Raw genomic sequence first — 18,820 nt, 5'->3', positions numbered from 1 at the left:
GGAAGTTCTTATTGGTGGCGGTCGACTACTTCTCAAAATGGGTAGAAGCTGAGCCACTTGCAAAAATATCCGAGCAGATGGTTAAAAAGTTCATATGGCAAAATATCATCTGCCGCTTTGGCATCCCAAGACGACTCGTCTCCGACAACAGACGTCAATTCACTGGGAAGCTGCTCGGGAAGTGGTGCGAAAGTTATGGCATCGAGCAGCACTTCACATCGGTGGCATACCCCCAGAGTAACGGTCAAGCCGAGGTAACCAACCGAGAGATTCTCAGAATTTTACGGGCTCGGCTCGACCATGAAGGAGGCAGCTGGGTAGACGAGCTGCCGGGCGTCCTATGGGCTCTCCGCACGACACCAAAGGAGGGAACGAGCATCACCCCATTTCACTTGGTGTATGGAGGCGAAGCAGTCATCCCGATTGAAGTTGGGGTGGAGTCCGTTCGGGTACAAAATTATGATGAAAATAACGCCGAACGGAGGAACATGGAGCTAGACTTCGTCGAAGAGGAAAGAGCTAAAGCGTCCGTCCGGCTGATGGCGTACCGGCAACGTATGAAACAGAACTACAACCGGCGCGTGATCCCCAGAGCCTTTCAAGTAGGCGACCTAGTTTGGAAGAAAGTCAAGCCGGTCGGAGATGTCGGCAAGTTGGAAGCTCCCTGGGCAGGACCCTTTGAAGTGGTCAAGAAGCTCCGTTCGGGCGCTTATTACCTCAAGGATGCGGAAGGCCGGATGCTGGATCGGCCATGGAGTGCAAATCACCTTCAGCCATATAGGGCTGGGTGAGAGGTGCGCTTTTGCTCTATCTTGTGTAAAGTCAAAATAGCTGTACTCCTTTTATCGCAGGAAATAAATTATTCTCAAGGCATTCTGTGTTCATAGCCGAACGGTTGGTTATCCGAAGGCCCGTCTTGCTCGTGGGAGGTAAGTGCTCGACCAGCGCTCGACAACGAAGGCCGTGCTCGGTAGGAGGTATATTGTCGAGCCAAGGCTCAATTCAAGACCAGTCTTGGTTTGGCGGTGGCGTTGTCCAAATTAGGCTTAAAAGCCCGACGAGCTCCGTCGTTAAAGATCGAGAGTCGCGCCGACCGGCTATAAATATCCGCGCCGAAGACCGTCGAGCTCCGACGTTAAAGATCGAGAGCTGCGCCGACCGGCTATAAATATCCGCGCCGTCGAGCTCCGACGTTAAAGATCGAGAGCCGAGCCGGAATATCCGCGCCGACGAGCTCCGTCGTTAAAGATCGAGAGCCGGCCGACCATATCGAGCGAAAGACCGTCAAGCTCCGGCGTTAAAGATCGAGAGCCGCGCCGGCTATAAATATCCGCCGTCGAGCTCCGGCGTTAAAGATCGAGAGCCGCGTCGACCGGCTATAAATATCCGCGCCAACGAGCTCCGACGAAGATCGAGAGCCGCGCCGGCCGGCTATAAATATCCGCCGATGAGCTCCGTCGTTAAAGATCGAGAGCCGCGCCGACCGGCTATAAATATCCGCGCCAAAGACCTCCGACCTCCGTCGTTAAAGATCGAGCGCCGCGCCGATCAATACCGGCGAGCTCCGTCGTTAAAGATCGAGACGGTCCGGCATAAATATCGCGCCGACGAGCTCCGTCGTTAAAGATCGAGCGCCGACCGGCTATAAATATCCGCGCCGACGAGCTCCGTCGTTAAAGATCGAGAGCCGCGCCGACCGGCTATAAATATCCGCACCGTCGAGCTCCGACGTTAAAAATCGAGAGACGAGCCGGCATCTATAAAAATCGAGTGGAAAACCGACGAGCTCCGTCGTTAAAGATCGAGAGCCGCGCCGACCGGCTATAAATATCCACGCCGACGAGCTCCGTCGTTAAAGATCGAGAGCTGCGCCGACCGGTTATAAATATCCGCGCCGTCGAGCTCCGACGTTAAAAATCGAGAGACGAGCCGGCGTCTATAAAAACCGAGCGGAAAATCGACGAGCACCATCGTTAAAAATCGAGAGTCGGTCCGGCGACTATAAATACCCCGGGCGGACGAACGAATATCAGAGAATAAGAAACCGCGGAAACCACAAGTATTAAAACATTTAGGCCCGCTCGGGCGTTGGTCCTTCGATACTTGGCGTTCGTTGACTTCACACAGACTAGATACGTGCAGAGCGAGTAGGCCCTCCCGCTCGGACTTTGTTTAATGGGTTGAGCTGATCGGCCGCGTGACAGAGAACACTTAGAGCATGACTGACTCTAAGCATAAACGTTAAGCAAACAGAAGAATATTATGGATAATGATCAGGAAGACGCAAGCAAAGACATAATTGCATTAAAGGGAAAGCATGCCGGACGGCAAGTACAAAAAGTTGCGCTGGGCGTAAGAAACGCAAAAACAAGATAGAGACGAGGAACACTCTTCACTCGGGGTCTTCGAAGTTGAAGAAACTGTCCGGAATGTCGTCTGTCATGGCCGCCAGATCGGAGGCGGGAATGTGCATTCCCGCAGGAAGGTGGCCACCCTTCTTCAAGTAGGCCATAGTGACCTTAACGGCCTCGGCAAAGGTTGAAGAGACGCTGCCGCCAAATTTCGTGCCGAACCTCTCCGAGCGGAGGTAATCTTGACGTGCAGCAGCCAGACGACTCGGCTCCCCTTCCTTGTACTTTCTGAGCGCCGCCCGGGAGGCAATTAGTGAATCTTGAAGAACTTTCTGGTCCACCTCCGCTTTAGTGCGTTCAGCTGAGCGCCCATCCCGTTCGGTAGTTAGTTGGGCTTCTAGCTCCTTAGATCGCTGATCTAGGGCTCGGACTTCAACTTTCATCTTGTCCAGATCAGCGATCGCCCGCTTCTTCCGGCTACTGGCGCGCTTCACGTCTTCGTCGCGTTTCTTCACCAAGCCTTCGAGTCGAGCCACCTCTGTAGCCAGGTCGACGGCCTTCTTCTGTTCGGCCTCGCGGGCTTGTTTCTCCCGCTCGGCCGATGGACCCCCCGAGACTTGGAGCTTTTCCATAAGATCCTCTAGCTCGGCCAGCCGATGGCTAGTGGCGATTTGCTCGGCCCAATGCTGTAAGGAAAATAATAAAATCAGGAACCGAACAGTAGCATGGCACAGGAAGAAAAATGAACCTACCTAGTGGCCTGCTGCATGTGGTTATCGCCGAGCTGCTACCCGAATCTGGGCGTCCTCGAAAAGTTTGGCGAGCGGACCCGTCAAGGTTATTTCATGAACGGGGCTTGATGGCCGATCGGCAGACAATAAATATTCCTCCGACGGGAATCGAAGGGTAGTCTTGATGGTCGGGTGGCCGGCCGGCACTTCCTCAGCCGCAGTCGCCTGGCCCGAGGACTCCCCTATGGTTGAAGTTTCGCCCAACCGTCGTAAGCGACGACGAGTCCGTGGAGGAGAGCCAGAGGGCTGTGCGGTGGGCGAGGCCACGGGGGTCCTGCTCTGCGAAGGCGTGCGATCTGGAGAAGCGATCTCGATCGGCGCCTGCGGTTCGCCCTCTGGGGTCGACGGAAGGCTGGACTCTCTTCGACGTTTCCGCCGAACTTCCCGTGGTGAATCCCCGGCCTGGGGGACTGCCAGCTCGGCTGGAGCAGAGGAAACAGGATCCGCCTCAACCTCCGTTGAAGTGGGTTGGGTGACTTCTGTTTCAGGGGCGGACTGCGTCCCCCCCTCTCCTGCATCTGCTGGGCGGCTGGGGATAAGACCCCGCTCGGCAAGTTCTTTTTTGGTAGCCACCTCAATTTCCACGGCCTTTAATTTCAGATGATCGGTAGCCTTGGAGCGCCACATGACTTCAGCTGCAGTGGAAGAAATTAAAATCAATTAGACAAAAAAGGTGAAGGGGGTAAAGAGTCCTTACCCATGCGGTAGGGGAGATTGGCCCGAACGGGAGATAATCCAAAAATGTACAACACCCCCTTGAGAAGCAACTGGTCGATTTTGTACCGCTGACCGGACAAGCAATTTGCCGTATGAAGGTAGGCCGGATTGCTTCTGAATTTGCCGAGCTCCGGCTGGGTCGGCACAACGGTCTGCCATTTGGTCCTGAATGCTGGCCGCTCGGGAAGTCGTATATAGAAGAAGAACTCCCTCCAGTGCTTGTTGGAGGTCGGCATGTTCTCAAAAAATTTGAAGCCTATTCTACTTTGGAAAATAAAAGTATCCAACTCGGATTGTTTGGGGTAGAAGAAGTAGTGGAATATTCTGGGGTCAAGTGGGATACTGTGCAACCTAAAGAGGACGACAATCCCACTCAGTAGCCTAAAGGAATTCGGCACAAGTTGGCCGAGCGGGATGCGGAAATAATTACAAACTTCCAAAATAAATGGATGAGTAGGAAATCTAAGGCCGCCCTGGAATTGGTCCAGAAAAAAACAAATAGTACCGATCGGCGGGTTATGGGGCCGGTCGGTCAGGCCGGCTACAACTATTTCATGGTCTTGCGGGATCCCGTAGGTCCTAACAACGCGCCGGGCGTGCTCCTCATCTAACCTACTCTCCATACTCATATACCACGGACCGTGAACCTCGGTAGCGGGTGCAGAAGTGCTCGTCATGACTAAAGAAGGGAAGGAAGCCTAGCAATACTCGGAAACAAGGGGACGAGAGAAGAGAAGAAGCTTACTGAGGGAAGATCAAAGGAAAGAAGCCCAGGAACTCGAAAACCACCGGAAAGCAAGCACTGGGAGTCGCCGGAGTAAGCTAGCGGCAGGCAGCTTCGACGGAGGACGTGCGATGAAACAGAGAATGCGGCGTGAAGGTCAGAACAAGGGTTTTATACAAACGAGACCGCTCAGCCTCGTCCGTCGGATGAAGGGCACAAGAGACGAGGTCATCATCTAGCCGTTCATTTCAAAACAAAGGGCGTCCCATCGTACGGAGCGTCACCGCCACTAGAGACAAGCCACGTGGTGCCCTGTCACCAAGCGCAATTAATGCGCCTATACCGCGCATGCTTCGGCTTAATGAAAAAGACTTGCGCGATTTTCGAGAGGATTTAGACAAGCAAACATCCACGTTGGGCGCCAAGGCATACAAAGTGAAGAGCCGAGCGGCTAAATTTGGCATGAGGGCCGAACGGCTCAAGGGATATCAGCAGCAGCGATAAGGCGACGACCGCCCGCTCGGACACACAGTCCAGTCAGTCGGACTCACTGCCTCCTTCGACTAGACTTGAAGGGGAGGCAAGTGATCCGGCGGTAAGAATGGGAGACCCACTTCCTGAAGGGTCCCAACCGAGGGCAGAAGAACCGGAGCCGAATGGCCGAGCGGAGGTGTCCGCTCGGCCGGATCGGCGGAGGAATGGCCGAGAGGAGGTGTCCGCTCGGCCAGAATCGTGGCGAGGGAACAGTGGTTAGCCGAGCGGCCTATTCGCTCGGCTCGGGATATGATGTGTCAGCAAAGGCATGATGATTAGACTGTACGCAAAATGGCACTATTAAAGGCCCCACCTTCACGTCACGGAAAGGTTGATACAGTAGCAGTATGGTCTTATGGATGCCCTTCTGACAGGCCCACACCTAGGCATGGTCGAAAGCAGGTGATCGCTTCGATTGGTGTGCCCAGGCTCCTTCGAGAGGTCTATATAAGGCCTCCATTTCTTCAACCGGAGGTACACAAGTCTCCATTTTCTCAGACACTTTCTTATTCCTTCGCCTAACTTGAGCGTCGGAGGGCCGTCGCCGGGACACCCCCCCGGCTCGGTTTTGTTGCAGGTTCGCCGGAGCACTCGAGGATCCAGCAGGGAGCGCCACATCCCCAGCGTCCATTGAGCCTGGTTCGGACAGGATTAACAGTCAAACACAGAGACACAGGGAATTACTTCGTTCGGAGCCTAAGGCGACTCCTACTCGAAGGCCCGCGATCCTTGATCGCTTCCGGTGGGCAACAACTATAATATCATAAATAAGTACACGGAAATAAGTACAACTGGAATTGAAATAATACCGACAACAAAATAATAACTGAAGCTTTAGGTCGTCGGCGACTGTAACAGCACTTTAGAGTCGTTTCTTGAGCATCACACAGCAGAAGGAAGGCTTGTTCAATTGTTGTTGTGAAGCTGCACCTCAACCCTCTTTTTATATGACATTCAGGGCGCCTGGATCCTTTCCGGGCGCCTGGAGTGTGACGTGGCCAACCAACCAGGATGCTCCACGTGACGAAGTCGCGCAAGGGATAAAACTTGGTCCCGGGCGCCCGGACCACCTTTTTCCAGCAGGTTCCTCACCTACAAACAAATGTTAGTCCGAGCAAAAATACCCTGCAAGACAGTGTTAGAATCTGATAAAACATAGTAAGTAATAACTGACAGTCTTCGGACTGTCCGAGTCTGACTTCGGATTTCCAACCGGAAACCCTAGGTCGACCCGACGCCTACTGTTCCCTCTACGGGGAACGCATCCTCACCTACTCCCCTCAGGAGAGATTACCTGATGCCAGTCCGATCCTTCAGACCGACTGGACTTACCGCCTAGGGTTACCACCCCTAGGGTTTTTCTCCACCTAGGGTTACCACCCCCTAGGACCTAAGGTTACCGCCCCCTAGGACCTAAGGTTACCGCCCCTTAGGGTTTTCCTCCACCCAGGGTTACCGCCCCCTAGGACCTAAGGTTACCGCCCCTTAGGGTTTTCCTCCACCCAGGGTTACCGCCCCCTAGGACCTAAGGTTACCACCCCTTAGGGTTTTTCACCTGCCTAACCGCAGCTAGGACTTTCCTGAAACACTCATTCAAACATGTTAGATCACACACTAACTTAACTTTGAATCCTTTGCCATTATCAAAACCAAGGTTCGATCGTCGGATGCTTCCCGCACCAACATGGATCGATCCAGCGACCGATCCAGATCCTTTCTGTTCGACCCTGGATCGATCGCTGGATCGATCCAATTCCTTGGATCGATGCAATGATCGATCCAGATGCCCTGGATTGATTTTTTTTTGTTGATTTGTTTCTAATTAATTAATTATTTATTCTGATTTTTTTCTTTTGTTTTCCTAGGATTTTGATTGTCTAGTTAGAATTTGCAATGTCTACGAATTTATCAAAAAAAGATAAAAAAGATATTGGTTGGAAGTATTGTTATCAAAATGAAGGGGAAAAAGCTGTTCGGTGCAAATTTTGTCATCATATATCGAATGGAGGGATTACTCGCTTGAAGGAACATTTAGCTCAAACTCATAAAGGGGTTGCACCTTGTGTTAGTGTTCTGGATGATATTAAGAAAGAAATTAGAGAATCACTTGACAAAATTAGAGCATCTAAAAGTAAACAAACTGAATTGTTACGAGAGATCGGTGAAGGTCCCCAAAGTATGAGTACGCAATCATCAAAAGTTGGAAGTGTAGGGGGAAATTCAATTGGATGTTCTGGTAGTGGTGAATCAAAAGGTAAAGGTACTCTTCATGGGTTTGTTAGTTCCGAACCTCGACAAACAACCCTAAATTCGACATACAAAAAAGATTTGTTGGTTGATGTGAAGCGTAGAATTGGTTGTTTTATTTACTCTGCCGCACTTCCGTTTAATGTTGTGAATGATCCTTATTGGCTGCCTATGGTTGAGGGCATTGCGGAATAGGGAAGAGGGTTCAAGCCTCCTTCAATGCATGAGTTAAGAACTTGGATACTTAAAGCTGAGGTTGATGGCATCAACCTAATATATGAGGAGCATAAAAAGGCATGGAAAAAATATGGATGCACTATTATGTCCGATGGTTGGACGGATGGAAAGAATAGAAGTTTGATCAATTTTTTAGTAAATAGTCCCGCCGACACTTTCTTTTTGAAATCTATTGATGCATCATATTCTATTAAAAATAGGGAATTGATCTTTAAATATCTTAATGATGTTGTTGATGAGGTGGGAGAGGAAAATGTAATTCAAATTGTCACGGATAATGCTTCGAATTGCATTAAGGCGGGGAAAAAAATTATGGAGACTAGACATAGAATTTGGTGGACACCTTGTGCGGCGCATTGCATTGATCTAATGTTGGAGGATATTGCAAAGTTGAAGATTTTTTCTGACACAATTGAGCATGCTAAGATGGTTGTGAAGTTCCTTTATGGTCATGGGACTATACTTTCTTTGATGAGAAAGTATACAAACGGTAAAGAAATTCTCCGTCCTGCTGTTACTCGCTTTGCTACTTCATTTTTCACTCTTCAAAGTATGCATAAGGTTAAAAGGCCACTTGAACAAATGTTTGCTTCCAAAGATTGGGTTAGTTCACCACTATCTCAAACAACTCAGGGAAGGTCGTGAAGAGAATTGTTATTAATGATCCCAACTTTTGGCCACATGTTGCATTTTGTGTTAAGAGTGTTGTTCCTCTTGTAAGTGTGTTAAGGGAAGTTGATTCGGAGGAGAGATCGGCCATGGGATATATTTATGAACTTATGGATAAGGCAAAAGAGACAATAAAATTTAATTGTGGGGGAGTTGACAGAAAATACAAACCCATTTGGAAAAAAATTGATTCACGATGGACTCCACAACTTCATCATCCTCTACACGCGGCCGGGTACTATTTGAATCCGCAATTGCGTTATGAAGAAAGATTTTCTTATTGTGATGAAGTTAGAGATGGATTGTATACTTGCATGGATAGGATGTTGTCTTCTGATGATCGTCTTAAAGCAGACATCCAATTGGACTTATATAATAAAGCTGAAGGAGAATTTGGAACTCCAATAGCAAAACGAACAAGAATGTTGCGAACTCCGGGTAAAATTTTCTTCTTGTAACCGTTCTTGTAAAATTATACTAGCATTCATATTTTAAAATTATATACATTCTTGTAATTTTTTTTTAATGTTATTACTTATTAGTCTCGTGGTGGGAACGTTTTGGAAGTAAGACACCCGAGCTTACTACATTTGCAATTCGAGTGCTTGGTCTCACTTGTAGTGCTTCGGGATGTGAAAGAAATTGGAGCACTTTTGAATCGGTGAGTATTCTAAGTTTCTAACTCTACTTGAATTTTAATTGTTTTATAATTTTCATATCATTGTTTATTTTTATATATATATGTTTTCTTTTTTGTAATATTAGATTCATACAAAAAAGAGAAATAGGCTTGAACATGCAAAGTTGAATGCGTTGGTGTTTGTGAAATATAACTTCAAGCTTAGGGAGAGAAGTATTAGGAGGAGAGACAAGATTGATCCCATTGTAGTTGATGAAATTAATTCAGATGATGAATGGATAACTGAGAAAGAAGGTCCAGTTCTCCCCGTAACTACTAAATGGCTTGAAGATGATGAATTATTTGAAAGTGATCCTATTGTGAGTGTGCCATCTGCTACCTTTGAAAGTCTTTTCGACTCAGATAAGCGAGTCGAAGATGTTGAGGATATAGTTGAAGTTCCTCCTACGAATTCAAAAAAAAGAGTTGCTGAAAATTCAAGTACTAAGCATATGTAAATTATTTATTTATATCTACTTCATCTATAATTGATTCTTAAATGTTGTATCTCTTATATAATAGGTGGAAGCAAAGACAAACAAGCAAGGTTGAGTCTTGTTGATGTGGAAGATAATCATCTTGATGCTGAAAATTATGGAGTAATTCCAACTTTAGATAGTGGAAATTTTCCAACCATAGACACTATTGATGATGATAATGATATAGAGTTGGATGATACTGATTATTTTTAAGTTATGTTGTTTTAATTATAAGACTTTTTAAATTGTTGGTATGAGATATTTTGACATGTAATGAATTATTATGATTAATTTTAGGTTATGTTATTTTTATTTTACTTATATAAGTATATTTTATTTTTTAAAATTTAAACATTGACGTGCACGAAAAGCTTGCGTTATACGCTACCCTATTTACGCTACGCAATGACAAGACAAAAATGCTATGAATCAACGCTACGCGATTTAAAACACTGATTAAAACAGCATCAAGTTGGCATTGTTTTTTTCAATATGGTATTACTTTTTAAAACAACACCATGTAGCGATGTTCTTTTTCAAAATAATACCAGGTAGTGTTGTTTTTTCAAAATAGAACCACACCGTGTATGTAGAATTGTAGGAGAGAGATTACATATAGAATTACAAAAGAGAGAGAGATACGTCAACTTACCACGTCTGTTATCGCTCACATCATCCTTATAAGGGTGTGAAGGCTATCATTCTTTTCTTTTGTATGTGTATATATATATATATATATATATATATATATATATATATATTAAAATATTTTATTTTAAAATACTTTAAAAGATATTGGACATGAAAAAAACGAAGCTGGTAAAATATATCTTTTGGTATTTATAAACTATGTGATTTACGAAAAAAGAAATAAAAATTAAATCCCTGGGTTGAAAGTTTTATACATGACATTTTGTAAAGCGTGTAGGTTTAGTGTAGGCCAGTTGCTGCAAATAATCAGATGACCAAAAAAAAATCAAAATTGACTTGGCAACCTAGACATTGTAGAATTGTGTCTTAGTTTTTTTCCTTTTTTTTTTTTTTGAAAAAAAATTATTTTTGAAGCCTTCCTCAGGTTCATATTTGACGTTTGACAATGTCTGGAAACCCCATTTGAATAAATAATTTTTGACCATTTGACTAAATAATATCGACAAGTTATTCATCTAAATCAAGAATTGTTGATAAACACAATGACTATCAGGACTTTGAATGATGATTACGATGTACAACCAAACATTGTGCAAAGGTGGGTCCCGCCGCCCAACGGCCCCTTAGACCTGATTCCACAGGAATCCTAGGAGGAGGTAAATCAGCGGTGAATGCTGGCCCGGGTAAAGCGTGGTGTCTCCGGAATTTAACACAGCCAGCCCAGATTATTTATCCAGTGTGTGTCCGTGGACCTTCGACCCTACGACTCATTGTGTAAGGATGTCACGCCTTAATCGATTGATCCAGCCCGTGGGGGCGATGTACAGCCAAACATTGTGCAAAAAGGCGGGTCCCGCCGCCCAACGGCCCCCTAGGCCTGGCCCCACAGGGATTCTAGGAGGAGGTAAATCAGCGGTGAATGCTGGCCCGGGTAAAGCGTGGTGTCTCCGGAATTTAACACAGCCGGCCCAGATTATTCATCCAGTGCGCGTCCGTGGACCTTCGACCCTACAACTCATTGTGCAAGGATATCACGCTTTAACCGGTTGATCCAGCCCGCGGAGGTGATGTACAGCCAAACATGCATGTGGGTGAGGTGGACTGAGGGAGCATCTTGATTATGGTGCCCAAGACGGTGCTAATATTAGATTTGGTGGTGCTAATATTAGATTTGGTTTGTTAGTTTGGGACTCAATTATGTATTATTGAAATGTCCTTCTCATTTTATTTGTCTTCGCATAAAATTACTAGAAATCATATGAATCATAATATAAAGCATAGCATCCATCTTCTTCTCGCCTGGTTTTTTAAGATATCCGTTAATAAACTATCAACCGGTCGTTACGTTGTATCACTGAAAAGTCATCACATCATTCTGAACAACCTTCTTACGCTTCTTTTAATTTTCAAAGCTAGCTAATTCTTTGCTGCTGTCAAATTCAAGGTCAAATAGAGGAGCACAACCTCCAGTCTCAATAAAGACTCGTACTGTTCTAAATTTATTTAATTAAGAAATTTTAAAAGATCAATATTTTATTATCGTAAAATTTATCAGCCTAACGATTTCACATAATCAATCAACGGCAATATGTGAAGAGATAAATCATAAAATTGGAGGAAGATTTTTTTTCCTCAACTCTATTAAAATTTGAATTTTTACTTATTCTGTAGTAGTAATTCTGTTCTTAAAAAAATCAATATTTTAGCTACTATCTTCTATTGTTGTGCAATCATAGAATTAAAATAAAAAAAAATTAATGCTATGCCCGCATACTACAATCATAGAATTAAAAAAAAAAATAGATTTATTATCTTACCGATCCTCCTAGAATTGATCCCATATCTATGAAGCGAGATTTATACAGCGTTGAGCACATAATGAGATTGACCCATGAAAGATTGACCTTTGATTATTATACTAGATTTATCATACGTTCACACGGTCTGTCTTTCACCTAAGGGATTTCAATCATAGAATTAAAGACCAGATGGTGCCTGGCTATAAAAATATTGGTTAGCAGCTACGGCCTACGGATCGAGCTATTAAATTCACAGGCAGATATTGTTTGCGGAGTCGGAGATCAAATCGAAAGAATGCTTAAGCTGCTATATATTTCTTTGTGATCTCAGTCTGATTCATCTTCTGCCATGATGTTTCCAAGAATTAGATGCATTTTTCCTCTTCTTCCTCTCCTCTTCAATCTGTGCTCTGCAGCTCACACCATCTTCGCCAACAGCTCTCTTTCGGGGAAGCAAATCATCACCTCCTCCGGCGGTAACTTCGTGCTGGGTTTCTTCGCGCCGGGCAACTCAGATCGATACTACGTCGGCATATGGTACGGCAAGATTCCCAAGCTCACCTCTGTGTGGGTCGCCAACCGGGAGACCCCCGTAGCCGACCCGTCCACTTCTGTGTTCAAAATCTCAACCGACGGCAACCTCGTCCTCCTCGACTCTTCCAACGCCCTCGTCTGGTCCACCGACGCCAACACCACCACCAATTCCACCGTCGCCATGCTCCTCGACTCAGGAAATCTCCAGCTGTGCGACGCCTCCAATCCCTCTCGGGTAGTGTGGCAGAGCATGGACCACCCCACCGACACCTGGCTCCCCGGCGGCAGACTCGGGCTGAACAAGCTCACCGGCGTGAGCCAACGCCTGACGGCCTGGAAGAACAACGACGACCCTACGCCCGGGATCTTCAACCTGGAATTGGATCCCAACGGGACCAGCCAATACTTCATAATATGGAACTCAACCTACTCGTACTGGACCAGCGGGACTTGGAACGGGCAGTTGCAGATCTTTAGCCTTGTTCCGGAGATGAGGTCGAATTATAACTACGACTTCCAATATTTCAACAACTCTGTGGAGAACTACTTCAACTACTCGACGAAGTCCTCCGCAATCATCTCCGGGTTCGTGATGGATGTCGATGGCCGGATCAAGCAGTTGACGTGGCTGGATGACAAGCAGTTGTGGACCCTCTTCTGGCAGAAGCCGGATAAGCCGTGCATGGTTCACTCTCTATGCGGAGCTTTCGGCAGCTGCAATGAGAACGCCATGCCCATCTGCCAGTGCGTCAAGGGCTTCCGCGTCAGGAGCCAGAGCGACTGGGACTTGGGCGACCAGAGCGGAGGCTGCACCCGGAACACGCCGCTGCAGTGCGTCGATCGAGCCCGCTTGTCCAACTCTCAGAGGGACAAGTTCCTCGCCATGGACAACATGAGGCTGCCGGTGAACAGTCAGACTTTGAACGGCATCGGACGCGACGAGGATTGCAAATTGGCCTGCTTGAACAATTGCTCTTGCACGGCCTACTCCTTCTCCGGCAGCAGGTGCTCTGTTTGGCACGGCGAGCTGTTCAATCTCCAGGATCAGTTCGACGAATCGGGCGCCAGCACGCTTCAACTTCGTCTGGCCGCCTCGGAGCTGTCGAACCCCAAGAGCAACAAGACGCTCGTAACTTGGGCCGTTGCCAGTGCCGCCGCCGCAGTCGTGGCTTCTTTGGCTCTCATTTTGTTCGTGACGTGGCGCCGACGGAGGTCGAGGTTGATGGGAGCATCCAAAGCCGTGGGCAGCGGGATCGTTCCGTTCCGGTACAGCGAGTTGCGACACGCGACTAAGAATTTCTCGCACAGGCTCGGCGGCGGCGGTTTCGGGTCGGTGTTCAAAGGCTCATTTCCGAACTCGACCGCCATCGCGGTGAAGAGGCTTGAGGCGCTTCGCCAGGGGGAGAAGCAATTCCGCACCGAAGTGGGCACCATTGGCACGATCCAGCACGTCAACCTGGTTCGCCTCATCGGCTTCTGCTCGGAGGGAGCTAACAGGTTGCTCGTCTACGAGTTCATGCCTAAAGGCTCACTAGACACTCATCTCTTCAGCGCCTCTGCCATCGTTTTGAACTGGAAGACGAGGTACCAAATCGCGGTCGGAACCGCAAGAGGATTAACCTATCTCCACGAGCAATGCAGGGACTGCATCATCCACTGCGACATTAAGCCGGAGAACATTCTGTTAGACGATTCCTTGACTCCCAAACTGTCGGACTTCGGCCTGGCGAAGCTTATGGGGCGAGACTTTAGCCGGGTCCTGACTACGATGAGAGGGACAAGAGGCTACCTCGCGCCGGAAATGATTACCGGCTTGCCGATCACGGCCAAGGCCGACGTGTACAGCTACGGAATGATGCTGTTCGAGATTGTGTCGGGGAGGAGGAACCTGGAGGAGAAGACGGAGGAAGGCAACACTGCAGGGTTCTTCCCAACTCTGGTGTTCAGCAAACTCATGGAGAAGAACATAGGGAGCTTGCTGGATCAAAGATTGGAAGGTGATTCGGATTTGGAGGAACTGAACAGAGTATGTAAACTTGCTTGTTGGTGCGTCCAAGACAACGAGATTTGCCGGCCGACGATGCGGCAGGTGCTTCAAGTTTTGGAAGGCTTTCTTGAAGTCTCCATGCCGCCAATTCCACGATCTCTCCAACTTCTTACTGAAACGCCGGAGAACATAAATTTTTTCTATCAAAATCTCTCCGCGAATCAAGGTTCGCAGAGCAGCAGTGACACCCCCAGCGGCTGGCAGATCAGAAGCAGTTCGACGAACAATTCCAGTGCATGAAGATTTTGAGGTCTGCGTATTAGATCTTCAAATATATAATGTTGTATTTGTTTGTCAGTTTAGTAAATTTGTAACACCCGATATTGTTATTAAAGTTTAAATTCAATAAAATGATCTAATTTATATTTTAATTATGGATTGAATTAACGTATATGTATTTTGCATATAGAAATTTGTTACCCAAGTTATCAAATAAGATTTTCAACAACCGTCGCTCTCTCTTCTTCAGAAGATCAACTTGTCGGTAAAGGTATTTGCTTTGGATCTCCATTTGTTCTTGCAATATTAAAATATGACAATAATATAAGATGACAGATGACTCTTGATTCAGATTCGATTTACATTAATTCATCATTTCTGATTTTGTTTATCCTCGACATCAATATGAGATCCTAGTTTAGAGTTGCTCCAATAGATAGATTTTAAGATTAATTCTTAAGGGATATAAAATATTTCATTGATGTTATGATCTATTCAAATAAAAAGTCACTATATAAAAAATATTCTACATAATTTATCTGTTAATATCTAACCGAAAGATCCACATATTGAACCATGTGAACATTATCAATTTTTTTTTTTTGTTTTCAATAGTTTAGAATTATTTAAATTTTTACGGATTCATGTAGTGTATAATTCATCAATTAGAATCTTTTTAATAAAAAAAAACCACTCGAGAGATCCCTAACGAGCACGTGTACATTCTTTGATAAATTATTACTTAGGGATCTTCCAATTGAGCATGTGTATACATGACAATCTTTCTTAAAAAAAAGATAAAATATCAAAAAGAAGCTTATATGGCAGGGATTAAAACTACAACGGACTCATGACTGATAGAACAGTGGTTAGCTTCAAAATCTTAGGCGCCTAACAATTAGCTCTAATAAGATAATATCGTGATACAAGGTGAATATATTTGTCCTCAGTATCTTCGTCAATTCATCTCAGGATCAACACGGAGGAGGTAAATCATGGACGGTTACTAGTCTTTGGAATAGCAACTAGTACATATGAGAGGTATTTACCTCGCTTTGTCGAGATTCAAACCCCAAATTTCATTATGATAACATCTCATGCGCTAGCCATTAGATCCATCCGAGAGGACGCTCTAATAAGCTAATATGAACATTCAAAACGATGAATGATGCAGATATACATTTGAATATTTATTCATCATAATAGAAAAAATAACACTAAAACTAGAAAAATAGTATATATAACTTGATATGTGACTACCTATTTGAGCTATAACTGGCCTTGATGGACGAGTTTACCAAGCAAATGCGTTGCAGCCAATAGTTAAAACCAAAATTAGCCGAACGTACATAATCCTCAGAAAAAATAATATTACGATGTTAAAAGGGAAAAAAACGAATCATTAACCCTTGTTTGGCTTCTTTCACTTTTAAAGGGACTCTAAAAATTTAAAAGTATAATTACTAAATTAGAATAAAATATTATGTGTTTTGTCATTAATTTTTTTTTATCATTCGTATATTCGTGTTGAAAATATCTTAGAGAAATTATATGCAATTCAATCATGAGTCTGAGCCATTGAGTTTTTGTGTTAGATCTTCCATGAGATACATAACTACGGAAATATTTATAATGTTTGCTAAATTTTTTCTCAAACAAAAGTTAATCAAGTTGAACCCACCAAACCCGCTAAGTATAATTTGATGAAAGCAAGTTCTGTGCATGGCAAGTCAATGGAGAGAAGGAGAAAAAAAAAATTATGAATTGGTTAAATTCCTGTGAATATTTTCAAAAAATATTCATGTATACCCTTGATTTAGTGGATTACAGTTGATGACTAATCACTTGTGACGATTATGCAATTTATTATTATTAATGATACGGTGATAAGGAGGGGTTCATCTTAGGAAAGATTTTCGTATAATGGAGGTCAAAGTCAAGATGGTCAACACTCCTTATCACTGGCCGAGCGGGCGAGTGGTTCGCCCAACCAAGATATAAAAGGCCTGATCCGACATCATCATTAGCTCGACCACCAGCTGAGCTAGAATGCCCAAGATAGGAATGAACGCCAAGTGTCTGCAGAAGCAGGCCGAGCGACTATCCCGCTTGGCCTTATATCAATGTTCAGATCAGCAAAGTAGAGTCATGGCCGAGCAAACCACATGCGGACAACACTACTACAGCCGAACGACTATCCCGCTTGGTCAAGATACACGTGCAACAACCAGACAGTGGAAGCATCGGCCGAGCGGCTACCCCGCTTGACAAAGTAGTGGACTCATTAGCAAGATAACGAACTCCCGGCGAGCAGCCATCCCGCTCGGCCCAGCAATGGACGACACATGGACAGGGGACTCCCAGCCGAGCGACTATTCCGTTCGGACGAGCAACAGACAACAGGATATCCTTCAACATCCTTTTGAGAGTAAGTGTAGTCGACTGGCGGTGTGGTCAGACAGGGGATCGTACGACGGAAGCTTCCACTGTCACTTCAGAGATATACTCGGCCCGTTAAGATACTATGTCAGAGACACTTTACTGACATGTCTCTTCAGGGAAAGCTTGGGATTGTGTGTCTGTTTTAAGAAGCATGCACATATGCTGTAGGAGCCCTATATAAAGGGGGGGGGGGGGGTCCAGGGATCGTCGGAGGTATGCTTTTCTCGTGATCTCTACAGTTGCACTACAGTTCCTTTGCTTCTTGCTCCGCCGGAGACTGACTTGAGCGTTGGAGGGCCATCGTCGGGGACTTCTTCTTTGGCTCGGCACTTACGTTGCTTGTGTTGCAGGCAGGCGCGTAGTCCCTCGTAGGTCAGCAAGAGCGCCACGTCCCCAGCATCCACCTCCTTGACTTTTGGACAGGATCATATTTGGCGCCGTCTGTGGGAACGTCACCTGAATCCGAGCCGAGGAAATGAAAGACATTGGACGGCTAACTACTGTGACGCTCACACAAGAGGAGTTGGAGATGCTCGTGCAAGCACGAGCAGCAAAAATGATGGGGTAGAAACAACACGCGATAGTCGATCGACCTGCACCACAATCGGCGACCTCAGTGGCCGATCGGCGAGCGGGGCAAGAAGACCAAGTGGAGCAACTCTCCATATGGGGACAAAATCGTAGGCCAACCAGTACCCAAGGGGAAGCTCCACCCGCGTTGATCCCCTTCCATCAAGCTCTATTCCAAACCCCCTCGGAGATAGCTTAAGCTCATCAGGAGCGGGGGTCATCTTCTGACGAGGCACCTGTGCGGGACGCGAGAAAAGGAAAAGCGCCTCGGAATGCCGCATCCCTTGAACGGATCAATAGACAGTTCTCAGAGGAGATCTTACAAGACCCTCTGCCTCAACACTACACCCCGTTGGCGAGTGGGACGTACAATGAGACGACCGACCCAGATGATCATCTAGATCGGTTCGACAATGAAGCCTCGCTACACTAGTACACGGACGGAGTAAAGTGCAGAGTCTTTCTCACGACTCTTTCCAGATCAACGTAGCAATGGTTTAGAAGGTTCTCGGACGGCTCGATACGAAGTTTCAAAGACTTTCGAGCCGCCTTCCAACACCACTTCGTCAGCAGCCGATGCTACCAAAAGACAAGCGTCAGTCTCTTCTCCCTGAAACAAGGGCCCAAGGAAGCGCTCCGAGCGTACATCCAGTGCTTCAACCAGGTGCCCATGGATATCCCCTCGGCCTCGTCCGAGATCATAATGAATGCCTTCACCCAGGGACTCACCGAAGGAGACTTCTTTTGGTCGCTTATATGAAAGCCGCCCCGAGACTTCGACCACATGTTGAAAAAGGCCAACGAGTAAATCAACGTGGAAGAAGCCCAAGCGGCCAGAAGGAAGGAGGCACTGACCGAGCATTTGACACCGACATTTGCATCGAATGTCGACAAACTAGCAGCCATATGCTGCCCAAAGGACCGAGGGCTGAAAGATCATGGCTGCATCAAGAGACTAGAGCATACGTCGTGCAACACGTAGCATTTGGTCAACACAAGGAATCCAAGGGCAAGGTATGAACACCTATGTTTTGCTCGTTCCACAAGTCGATAACTCACAACACGCAGGATTACCGAGGACTGACGCCGATCATCAACTGACTGGCCCCCAGGAGTAGGGATGTAAATGA

General features: G+C 46.2%; 2 protein-coding genes across 2 annotated transcripts; both read left to right on the top strand.

Moving 5' to 3' along the window:
• The first annotated feature begins 7,970 nt into the window (after positions 1-7,970).
• Positions 7,971-9,641, top strand: LOC122029053. The gene is made up of 5 exons (XM_042588012.1): positions 7,971-8,151; positions 8,235-8,708; positions 8,813-8,931; positions 9,036-9,390; positions 9,472-9,641. The coding sequence occupies exons 1-5, from the start codon at positions 7,971-7,973 to the stop codon at positions 9,639-9,641; spliced, it is 1,299 nt and encodes a 432-aa protein (XP_042443946.1).
• A 2,449-nt stretch (positions 9,642-12,090) lies between these two features.
• On the top strand, positions 12,091-14,774 carry LOC122028628 (G-type lectin S-receptor-like serine/threonine-protein kinase At2g19130). The gene has a single exon (XM_042587478.1). The coding sequence runs from the start codon at positions 12,228-12,230 to the stop codon at positions 14,697-14,699; it is 2,472 nt and encodes an 823-aa protein (XP_042443412.1). The 5' UTR covers positions 12,091-12,227; the 3' UTR covers positions 14,700-14,774.
• Positions 14,775-18,820: the final 4,046 nt, after the last annotated feature.

The sequence above is a fragment of the Zingiber officinale genome, chromosome 10B, assembly GCF_018446385.1.
Source record: "Zingiber officinale cultivar Zhangliang chromosome 10B, Zo_v1.1, whole genome shotgun sequence".
NCBI classification, from domain to species: Eukaryota; Viridiplantae; Streptophyta; class Magnoliopsida; order Zingiberales; family Zingiberaceae; genus Zingiber; species Zingiber officinale.
Note: the sequence above shows the minus strand (reverse complement) of the source record. Positions and strands in the feature narration are given on the sequence as shown.

Coding starts and splice junctions, on each gene's coding strand:
- LOC122028628 (XM_042587478.1), top strand. CDS start 12,228: ATGATGTTTCCAAGAATTAGATGCATTTTTCCTCTTCTTCCTCTCCTC.
- LOC122029053 (XM_042588012.1), top strand. CDS start 7,971: ATGTTGGAGGATATTGCAAAGTTGAAGATTTTTTCTGACACAATTGAG. Junction 8,709..8,812: donor AAGAATGTTGCGAACTCCGG/GTAAAATTTTCT, acceptor ATTACTTATTAG/TCTCGTGGTGGGAACGTTTT. Junction 9,391..9,471: donor AAGAGTTGCTGAAAATTCAA/GTACTAAGCATA, acceptor CTTATATAATAG/GTGGAAGCAAAGACAAACAA.